The following is a 12,173-nucleotide window of genomic DNA, read 5'->3' as shown; positions in this document are numbered from 1 at the left end:
GAATAATAATTTCAAATTTCAGCTAGAAAAATATGAACATATTTTCTCTCATACTTAATTTGAATAAAAAACTTTTTGAAAAACAAATGAGAACATGCTCATGAATTTCTGGTCTAACCCCCTTTATAGATTTGACCTTTGATTTGTTAGCCTGCATTTATATTTAAGATTTAATCATCACTTCAATCATTCTATCACATGCTTGGTACTTAGAAGACAGGGAAAGATCCTCAATGCTGCATAAAGTTGGAGACTTTGAGGGGAACTTGAAGTGAGAACAAACAATAATCTGTCAATAAGGCAAATAGAGGAGGGTGCAGAGGCCAGAGACCAAGACCCAGTGCTTCCATAAGTGAAAACTGTAATGTTTGTCAAATATTTAATAGTTCAAACTTATTTTTACCTTTGTGTCATATTTTTACCTCCATTGTATGGGTAGTGGGCTCTAGAGATGGGATAACAGAGCAGAGGAAGAGAAAATGGGATTGAGGCAAAAAGAAAAGAAAACTGAAAGAAATCAAGGCAAGACTTGCTTGGGGGAATGGTAAGCAGTTTGTGTGACAGGATCACGGTATCCTAAAGTGCATTGATTAGTGGTAGGTGAGTACAGGAAGGTAGATGAGAAAAGCTTTGGGTGTTCTGTAGCTCACATTGCATCTAAAGGCCTGAGTTTTCCAGACTCAAATGTCAGGGGATCCACAAAGTCATAGCTTAAACACAATGCATCTCCTTAAAGTATCAATTTGTGGATAAGGGAATAAAATTGAGTTACTGGTAAAATATCTAAATTCTTCTAAAACTACAGTGTGTCTACTAAGGGGTAAAATGCAAATTTCACATCACTTTAAAAAATGAAACACAAAACCTACATAGAACTGTGCTTCAGGCTGTACACGCAGACTCCGTGGGCTACAACTTCATGTTCCTCATTATTCCTCTATGAAAAGAGCACTGAGCAGCAATGCCAGAAGCAAAGGAGAATCCTGGAAGAGTTTTCATCAGAAGAGTGACAGGATCGAATGGGTAGGAGACAATGGTGCAGAGACTGTGAGGCTACTGCTCAGAAGGGATGAGGAGTGGGGGTGGCCTGTAGAGACTCCACAGGCTGAACTGAGACGACTGGAGGTGCGGTGCAGGAAGGAATTAAGACTACTTTGAGCTTCCTGGCCTGTGCCACCTTACCCAGAAAGCAAGTCTTACTTTAAGGACTGTAGGTGATCTTTAAAGTACACAACTAGCAACTGGCCATAGTGTCTCATGATTGTGCAAATGATGAGATATTAAAGAAGAGAGAAGTGAGGGCAGATTTGGGGAAGAAGCATGCTTAATTTGGGAGACTATCCATGATTTCATTTAAAACATCTTAACACACTGAAAATTTGCCTCATGTTTTTTTACCAACCATATGCCGTGGAACTATAATTGAACATTCATCTGATACGAAAGCAGATGTGCCTTAAATATTAACTGTAACATTAAGTCCACTTACTACATTGATGGGACTATATTATTTCCATAAACTGGATATTTAATCCAAGTGCTTCTTAAATTTTAAGGTTTTTTTTAAATGACTTAACTTACATATAAAATTGTACATATTTACGGGGTACTATGTGATGTTTCAATTCATGTATATTTTATGTAATGTTCACATCAAATTAAGTATATATCTGTCTCCTCATTCATCATTTCTTTGTGGTAAAAACATTCAAAATCCTCTCATCTATCTTTTTTGAAAGACACAGTACATTAGCATTATCTATAGTCACCCTCCACATTTTAGTCAGCTTTTTTGCCACTGTGACCAAAAGACCTGACAAGAACAATATTAAAGGAGCAAAAGTTTATTTGGCACTCATGGTTTCAGAGGTCTCTCAGTCCATAGATAGCTGACTCTATTGCCCTGGGCCCAAAGTGAGGCAGAACATCATGGCAGGAGGGTGTGGAGGAGGAAAGCAGCTCAGAACCTGGACTCGTGCAGCACCAGTTCTCCTCTGTTCCTATAGCTTGGTACCCACTGTCCAACCTTTCCCCAATTTTCTTTCATTCTTAAAATTTGTAAAAATATTACATGGTAATAAAGGAGGTTACCACTGAATACTAGTAAAACTACTCTCTCTTTTTTTTTTTTTTTGGTACTGGGGATTGAACTCAGTCTCACTTGATCACTGAGCCACATCCCAACCCCACTTTTTTATTTGTTTTATTTAGAGACAGGGTCTCCCTGAGTTGCTTAGTGCCTCACCATTGTTGAGTCTGGCTTTGAACTCGCAATCCTCCTATCTTTGCCTCCGGAGCTGCTGGAATTATAGGCGTGCACCAATGTGCCCGGCTTCGACAGAACTCTTTTGGAAAACAATTTGTTAATACTCATTTATCTGAACTGTTAACAACTACTTATATGCTCTAATACAACAGTTTTACTTCTAGAAAGATTTTATTATAAGGGTATTTCTGAAATGTGGATGGAGATTCATACATATACCTAAAAAAAAATGCAAACACCACCTAAAATGTTAAACTTGTTCTATAAACACAGTACACGTAAAACAGGAACATTCGCACAAAATGCCGTGGTTAGGTGGTACAACTGCAGATGATAATATTTTAAAATCTTATTTTAGACCTCAAATACATAGTCTGGGCTTACCATAATCTTTGGCTCAGGACACATCATCTGTGCTGGATCTCTTTTGTTCATATTAAGCTGTATTAAGCTATGTTATATTTGATTATTTAATGCATAGTAAATGCAATACATCAAACACATAGCCAAGAATCAGGACATTACAAATAACTCATGTCCTTAAAGGAGGAGATAGAGGAGAACTGTCATCCTAATAAAGACTATATCACCTTTGTGGATTCCAATATTTATTTTAGAGACAATATAGTATAATGGGGGAAGATGTACCATATCAGTTTTCTTCTCTGTATTTTTCTAATTTAAAAATTATTGTATATTCAAATAAAATGATTTGTCTTCTAATTGCTATAGATTGCATCCACCACATCAAATTAGCAAATATATATTATTTAACTTACCCTGAATATTAAAGTTAAAGTCAGAGGTAATATGAAGAGTTGTGCTACTTGCTACCAATTGTTATAAACTGGTATGAGACACAGATCAATGTATGTCCATGTAAGTGAGTGTGTTCTCCCTGTAAAAATCCACGATATGACCAATGTGGTTCTGCAACCTGTACAATCAGAAAAATGAGAAATTATACCCCATTTGATTCAAATGTATGAATTGTCAAGATCATTGTACTGTCATGTGTAACCAATAAAAAATAAATAAAAAGAAAAAAATCCTCAATATGTTTGATAGGTTTGAAATCTTAAAATATGTGTAAATTTTTTAAGGATTTGACCATGACTTTGTCTCACTTTGCTAATATGAGTTATATTGGAGAAATGGATGCTAACAGACCACTGCAGAAGCAACACTAGTTAGTTGCCTCTGTGGAGCTCACATGCCATGATGCTGAGCTTGGAGGGATGAAGGATGGAATTAGAACTGGGACCACACTCTTTGCTGGTTTCTTTTCACCTGATTATATTGCCCCTGAAAGAAACACGGGAATCCTTACATGCAATTTGTTTTATATTAGAAAAGACAGCTCCCTGTCTCTACCCCTATGAAAACAGTTCTTTGAAAGCATAATAGAAAGAAGTAAGTAGAAAAATATGATTTGATATGTAAATACTCATCTTATATACAACCTTTCACAAACACCTTCAAATAATTAAGGAAATCCTCTGAATGTGTGTCATGAGCATCTTTAAACAAAAACTGAATGTCAGCACTTTGGTAAAATTTATGTATGTAGTGTAAGGAATCTTCATGGTATATCTGGATTCCTAGTCCCATGGGCCCATGGTTGCTTTGTCTAACAACTAAACTTGGAAGGTTCAATCTGCTTTTCTTGAAAGAAGGTTTAATGTTATCATAATCTGTGAGGCAAAGATAGATTTGCTTCATATTTGTTTTATAAAATTACATGATCAAATTAATAGGAATACTAGCTTTTCTTTCAATAATAAATCTGAAAGAATTTTAATAATTTCAAAGACTGTTCTCAACTTTGTGGCATTTTCTTTCTAGTCACTCTTCATGGAAAAGACTCTCACAATTTAGGGAAATAATTCGATTATAAACGTGGGTATTCAAATTGAATTTGGACTCATTGCTACCTTGAATGTTACCAGTGATCACAGCCAATCAGTTTAGGTTAATAGTTGAGAAGTATAAAAATTAAGATAGCTATAGGATGTATTGTACTGCTAGTATATGTTTGAATATGAAATAAGATACTGTTCAAAATTACAGTGAAACATTAGCTATGCACCAGGAATATTTAGGGCAAATTGGGATGTATATCCTAATAGTATCAAACCCTGGTTATTTCTCAAGTACATAAATTAGTATGTCTCTTTACCAGGTTTCACCAGCTTATAAGTTTGGGGTGAAACATACACATCTTTCTAGTTAAAATAATAATAACAAAAATAATAATAATAACAAAAAATCCTCAATTTTCTTTCTTTATAGTCTGGGGTGAGTATATGCTTAAATCTGTTTATTCTAGTTATTAGATTAATTGAATTATGGGAAACAAAGACTGCCTACTTGATTTCAAGTTGTTGTTCTTCATCAGCCTTCTCCCTTTTTCTGAATTTAATACTTTGAAATTGTTTTCGGTACCCTTATAAAACAAGAGCAGTTGGCCAATAATTTATTCATTCATCATGGCAATGCTGCTGAAGACCCCCTGTGAGCCAGGGCATATGCCAGACTCTCCTGGTGATGTAAAAATAATTAGAGGTGGTCACAGCTATTAAGAAAGATGACAATCTATTAAGAAAGACAAAGAAAAGGTAAATATATAAACGGCTATCACTCAGGGCATAATCTAAAAATTAGGAACTACTTAGAATGTGGTATAGGAATTCAGTGGTAGGAAAGATGGCATTATAAGTTTTGGAGGACATTGTGGAACAATTTTGAGGGAGTGATGTTTGAATCCATTTTTGATTGATGGTAGAGATTGTCAAAGGGGGCTCCAAGAGCAGAAGAAGCCCATAAGTAAAGGCATAAGAGGAGGAAAGCACACAGTTTGTTCTCTGTGTTGCAGAACTGTAGAGTCAGACCTTAAGTTGTGTACTGGTAGGGTGGGGACAGAGTGCAAAGAACATACAGGCAGAGGAATTTTGAGTTAGCCACTGAGTCATACAAGATGATGAACCAGATAATGATCTAATAAGAAGTGTACTGGGAAGGTTTTTTGATCTTGTTTTGTTTTGGTTTTGGTTTGGCATTGGTTTAGAGGATGACTATAGAGACTAGGAACTGGCCATAGGAAACCAAAAATCTAGTACAGCCATGTTCAGGACAAAGGAGAGACAGTGGGGAATGGGAAGGAGAAATGTGTCACAGAGATCCTAGCAATCAATACAAGCTCCGATATATGATGACTCATATCATGGTTCAGTCTCCATGATGAAAAATAAAAGCTGATCTAATTGAGAAAATCGTGGTGCCATTAACAGGCACCCCAAGGAACCAGCTCCACACTGACAAAACACCTTCTTATCCTCAGTGTTCAAGTAATAAAAATACTTTCACCTCCATCTAGATTTGTTTCAATTCAGAAAATCCTCCCCAAAGAATGAAACTTAAGGTGATTTTTAATGGATAGTTTTGTTACCCTGGTAAGTAGTATAACATTGTTTTAGATATTTCATTAATAATTGTAAAATTATTTCCCTACAAGTGGGAAAAAAGAAACTGGTGAAATGCAAAGTATTCAGTGGACTAAAAAAAATTGTGGCTCTCATACCCTTTCTCACTTTATGCACTATTATCTCTTTTCTGTACTGTGACCCACAATGTATAGATAATGCATAGTCTCTCGATCAATTATGTTTCATATTCAAACTGTTCCTTTTATGGCAGATTTTAAGATCTTTCATAAGGTGACCTCTATGAGTGTCAGAAGTCATCAGTCAAAATTGACTAGCTGCAAAGGCCTTTAGCTCCCTGTTTTAGTGTTTCACACATATGCTGAATGATTCCTTGGTGAGGATATTACAAAGGAGGTACCAGGGTGGATTAGAGAGCATGTCAAATTTATACCAGGTATGAGATTCTATGATTTCCTACAATGAAGGCTGTTAAAGACCAATTTTTATGGAGATCCTTAACTTTCTAGTTCATTACTTATTTCTCCATATCTTTTACCACTTTCCTTAGAAGTATTTAACTGAAACAAATAGTAGTACTAGTATTAAAGCCCCTGACTCAAAGAACAGATACCTGGTGGGAAAGGGAGAGGGCATTTGCTGTGACTGATGGTGGCCCCAGGTTTTTTTTTCCAATTCCCTCATATAAAAAAGAGGAAAGGGACTGAGCTGCTCAGAAGTTGTTTCATACAGAGAGCTGTGGTGATTCTCATTTATTCCTTTATCAAGAAACTAAATCCATCATCTATTCCACCCACAAGAAACAAAGATATGATAGAATGATAAAGAATGCAGGTCAATCTTCTGTTTCTAGAGACCAAAAAAAAAAAAAAAAAAAAAAAAAAAAAACCCTGTAGCTTCACACATTCACACAGAAGAGATTTTTCTCTATGTTAACTTCATAAATCATGAAGTTCAAAAAAATGTGGCTGGAATCTAGTTAAAACTTCATCCACTTGTTGTGTACACCTGCATATATGTATATGTGCAATTCCAATCTTCTTGGTCCATAATTCTCTTAAATTATGTAGGAGAGATTATATACTTAAATTCTCACAAATATTTTGCACACATTTGCAAGGATCCAGTGCCTGGAAGTACATTTTGCAAAATGACACTTCTCAGCATAGCACAAGGGTTTACTTATTCTCTGCATGAGGACTGCCAAGAGGAAGCTAATTAATATGCTAAATGCTCACTTCTATTTATGAAACTGGCACAAGTGTTTGGCTTTCATTTAACATGTACATGAAATTCTGACATATACTTGCCCTCTCCTTTCTACACTTAACACTGGTTCAAAATATTCTCAAAATACCTTTTGTTTCCATTTTTATGACAGTAGACACATAAAGGGTACTTAATTCAGGCTCTTGGAGATGTTACTTCAGCCTGATTTTAAGGGATAAAGCATATCTAAGTAATGAAAATTTAGAGGCCCAGAATGTTGCTTCAATTATTAGCTTGTCTTGGTAAACATGATGGTTTTTACTATTAAAATTGGACACTTATTGGCTTCTCACTTCTCCATCAGCACTGATTTCTGAGAGTTTGTGGCAAATGCTGCAGAAAATTCAGCTTCTTCCTTTTTCTCAGGCAGTGGCAAACACATCTTTATTAGGGGTTGGATGAAAGAGCTCTATATTTCTCAGAGCCTTTCCCTTTAAATTATTTCTGGTAGAGGTTGGATTTGAGGTCTGCCTCTGACTTGCTAAGGGCTATTTATGATTTATTTCAACCTTTAGCTGGCTCTAGGGGGAAAAAAATGAACAAAGTTGAAAATAAAGAACAGGAGAATCTAATTCCCAGTGGTACCCCAGTGGCGGGGAGCCTCCTGACTCTTAGGATGGGTGCATTGTTTAAATTTTGATACTTTTATTTTTTCCCCTCTCAAAAATAAAATTAAAATCATTCATCATTTTTAATTAGAGAACAAGTGCCATCATTTTTTAAAGAGAACAAATTTCAAGCTGTGAGTCTTTTAATGTAGACTGGTCCTCTGAGACTTTTCTGAAGCACTTGGTGGAGAAATTTTAAACCCAGTCAAATATTTTTCTTAGGAAAAGTGGTGATAGGTCATGGTGAGATATGTGTGTCATTAAAATTTCATTGAGGTCCCTAACACACCAGAGTCACTATAACATTGACACATGGACTATAATATCTCCAAAGAAGCATTTGCTGTCCATCACAGCTCTGAAGGGAGCTGTTACAGTCTATCAATGTAATAATCTGCATGTTAAAAAGTCCCTAAATATGTATTTACAAGATAGTCAGATTTGCTTTGGTCTGCTGGGTCAATAATCCATGTGCTAAAAGTCCCTAAATATGTATTCACAAGATAGACAGATCAGCTTTGGTTCACTAAGTCAGCGATAAGTAGGTGTTTAAAAAGGCGCCTATGTAGTTGCATAGTTCGCATTTTAGCAGGTTCAGAAATGCGGTTGTTAAAGAGCATGCTTATTATGGTAGTTCCAGGGGATGCCAGAAGCTATCTTTCACTCTGCTCTAGGTTACTTTGCTCTATGATGTTTTTTTTTTTTTTTTTAAAGTCAGACCAAAAATAAATAAATAAATAAATTATTATCGTAGCACACACAAACTGTATTAAAATTATGAGGCAAGAAATGGAAACACAGAAATTTAGGCACAGCCCTTGGGGCCAGGGTAGATATGCTGTCTTTCCAAATTGCGTCTTACCCTATATGCCGCCACTATCCAGGTCCAAGGCTCTTCTTCCTCTCATCTGACTGCCTGGCTTTACTTCTGTCAAGCTCATCCCAGTAGCCAGAGCAGCACTCCATAGAGCCAGAATATGGCCCTGATCTGCTCTAGCCACCATCCATCTCCTAGCAAAAGCCAAAGGCTCCCAGAGTAGATCCTTTCTCACAGATGCACCTGTTCCCATTCTGGTCCTCTCTGTGCTGCTGGAGCACCCTACCTCTTTGCTGTTCTCTGAGCTCACCATCATTTCCTGCTGCAGGCTTTTATACTATCCTTTCCCTCTTTCTGAAAGCTCCTTCCACATGGCTCCATCTATTACTTTCCTCATGTCTCTCCTGATAGAAGACTTTCCCCACCACTGTGTGTAAGACAGAAACCTCCTGTCCTGCCACCAAACCTCCCCTTTCTGATACCCATGCTTGTTGATCTCCATTAGCAATTGTCACTATCTAAAACAATACTTCTTTATTTACTTATTCATTGTCCATTCTCCTTCCTCTAGAAGTTTAGCTACACTAGGGCAGGAACTGCATAAATCTATTCTTTGATAGGTTCCTGGTACCTTTTAAGTGCTCGTTCAATACTTATGATACAAATGAATAAAAGCAGATGAAAAAAATTAGTCTTTTTTTATTTCCTTAATTGCCAGGATGATGTTTATTCATGTTTAGGTGAAGGAAGAATACAAATCTCTGCTTGACCACCACAATTCAGTCTCTTGTAATGTTCTTTAAGTGGCACAAAACTGGTATTCCCTGAAGAAGCTCAGCCATTCTACCCCCAGAGCTGCAGGGTTATGGTAGAGCTCCCAGAGGAGCTGGTCCCAGAAATGTTCCATCAGTCTGCTTCTTTGTGTAATAGTGATGTGCCCAACATAAGGACAGGATCAGCATTTTGTGATCAGCCCAATTAAAGTAGTATCCTTAACAGACTCTGGTGATGATAGTGGACTGACGAGATTTTATAATCTGTCACAATTGTGTGGGATAGCATGTGTCACTCTATGGGTGTGTCATTAACTATAACAAACTAAAGAGGACTGGGTAGATTCCTCATTCTCTTACATTTGGTGAATTGTCCCAGGGGCATCCTCCCTGTCTCTACCCACTCCTTTAACCTGCCTGGTGTTCTCATAATGCATCCTTTCTCATGATTGAAGACTGTCATAGCAAATCCTTCCTTATTTAAATTTCACAGGAACATTCATTATTTCAATCACTTAGAAAGGTGCCTTTGGCAACAAGAATCACAGCTGACAGCAAATTAATGACTATAATGCTGTGATTAGTTGAATTACAGGCTACAGTGAGCCTGTCTGAGCACTCATCACTGGCATCTTCCTAATGGGAGACTCTACTTAGGATTGATAGTGGTCACAAAGGAGGATGTGGTTCAGCTACAATAAGCTTCATAGAGCTGAAGAAAATCTGTCTGCATTGTACTTCTATGACATGCTGATTAACTAAATGCATTTTTCTTGTTAACCTGCTTATCTTAAAGAAGTCTTTCTCCTATGCCCTCCCCCAAACAGGAACATATTTTGAAGGAACTTCAAGGTACAAACTCAATGAAAAGTTTAAGTTCTCTTGATAATTCCAGGCCTTAAACCCGAAGTTTTCATTAATTGAAGGAAAAAGACTTTACTCTTGAATTATTTGGAGAAGTAACTTAATTTCATAATTAATTTTTGCATGCATGTAGACAAAACTTAATGGATACTTCAATGCATGCCAGTATTTGAGGACATTTATAAAATAAAAATTTTCAACCTAATGATGATAAGGAAAAAAAAATTAACATCATCACTGACAACAAAACCACATACTCAGATGTTAGGTGTCACTGCACATCCTGCCAAATGATGATTTTTGTAACTGCTAGCAATGGCTTTTGCAGGGGAAGATTTCAAATAAATGTGTATTTGCTTTAGGTGAGCTTCACTGAATTGGCCTTATTTGATTTCAGGTTCTCCTAAGAGAAAAGATTTCAGGATTTCCTGGTTGTAAAATGGAAAAGAATACTTTGCTGAACTTGTATGACATCATCTGAAGCATCCAAAGGGCAGATAATCTTGGGTTCTCTGCCTATTTACCAAAGCTTCTTTACCTCCTCAATCTATTTTATTTCCAAATGTCAGAGTAGTCTGAAACCTTTCAAAGATTTATAGACTGCAGAAGCAGAGGAAATATTAGGATAAATCCTTTAACTTTTGTGAAAGCTCTGAAAATAATTAGGACCTTTTGAAGAGTTATGTGTTTCAGTACAGGCTCTCTACCACTATAACATGAGAAGGCCAAACAACTTAACAACAAAGGGCAGCAGGTCATTTCTACATCTAAAATACCTATGAAAATGCTGTTTAGAGTACTTACCTAAGTTATAAAGAGAATATGGAATGTGTGAAAGATGATGTAACTAATATAATAAAATTTACTTTATTGATTAAAATCAGAACACTTGAGAATGAATTAAAAATAGTAATCACAATCTTGGCTTTAAATATAAGTATCTTTCCAAAAGTCTACTTAGAAATCTGCTTATATTACAGAAAGAAGAAAAAATATAGCTGCTAAAAAATTGAATATAAAAGGCAACAAAATACATACACGTTATTTTCACGCTTATACTATAAAAATATTTTCCAATGTACTTAAAATGGAAACAAATAGCTAAAACAAATACTGTTAATAAAGATCTTACCCTAGATATATAATAGGCAAGATATATCTTTATTATGCAAAACCCTTCAGCCATAACTTCATGAAGAAATGTGAAGTGGTCTGAAAATGATCTCACCTCATATTCAAAGTCCTCTGTTCTGTCTGCATCAGCAGGCAAGCTGGAAAGATACTCGTTGTCCTCATAAAATTCATGGTCCATCGGATGAAGAGAATGGCAGCTAAGGGGAATGCAACAATATGGTAGAAATGGATCAAAAGGGTTGTTTTCAAGATTAAAACTGGTTTTAGATTTCACTTTAGTTTTCTCTGCTTTGGAATAAGAACTGTAGCTGTCTAAGTGATCCAATCTTCAAACAGACTACAACTCAGAAAAAGCAATTGCTTTTCTCTCTCATCTCCATGAAGTCCATCGATTTGCCATTTCTAAGAGAACACTAACAGAAGGGCCCAGGTTGCAGTGGCATTCTGTGAAGGGACCCATGGAAAATCTTCCAGGGTGCATGATGCTTCAAGTGATACTTTGACCTGACTCCGTTCTATTGAGTGTTCCCATGGGTGTGTGACATTTGACACTGCAATCTATCCAAAAGGTTATATTTTGGAGCAAAGCGCTACCAGTTTCAAAATATACAGCCCCAAACAGTTTTTTGAAAGCCATTTTCAAAAGCTTATATTTTTCAGACAATAGAATATACTCACATTACCTTCATTCCTTAAGACATCCCTCCTCCTTTGGCCTCATAGACCGTATTTTTCTGTCTTTGGTAAAAGGCACATGCTCAAATAGTAAAGAGTACTTTATGGTCTTAATTCACTGGAAGCTCCTATAAGCCACAGTTTTCAAAATCCTTTTGTAACATTTCCAGTGACAGAGAAAATAGATTAGGTAAAGCAAATGTGGGAACCTGGGCATTACTTTTGTGTATCCTTCAAGTTTGAGAAATATTTAAAATAATTTATAGAGGTGATCTTTGAGTTACTATATGTTCTGATATAGATACTATAATTTCACTAAATGGA

At 36.3% G+C, this 12,173-nt stretch overlaps 1 protein-coding gene across 2 annotated transcripts in view; it reads right to left on the bottom strand.

The window, feature by feature from the left end:
* The window catches only part of Pdzrn4 (PDZ domain containing ring finger 4), a 352,095-nt gene that overhangs the window by 52,569 nt on the left and 287,353 nt on the right, over nucleotides 1-12,173 (bottom strand). For both annotated transcript variants that reach the window (XM_076852772.1, XM_076852773.1), the window contains one exon: nucleotides 11,269-11,371. In XM_076852772.1, coding sequence (XP_076708887.1) covers nucleotides 11,269-11,371 — 103 coding nt within the window. The remainder of the gene's footprint in view (nucleotides 1-11,268; nucleotides 11,372-12,173) is intronic.

This window comes from Callospermophilus lateralis, chromosome 4, assembly GCF_048772815.1.
Source record: "Callospermophilus lateralis isolate mCalLat2 chromosome 4, mCalLat2.hap1, whole genome shotgun sequence".
Taxonomy (NCBI): domain Eukaryota; kingdom Metazoa; phylum Chordata; class Mammalia; order Rodentia; family Sciuridae; genus Callospermophilus; species Callospermophilus lateralis.
Note: the sequence above shows the minus strand (reverse complement) of the source record. Positions and strands in the feature narration are given on the sequence as shown.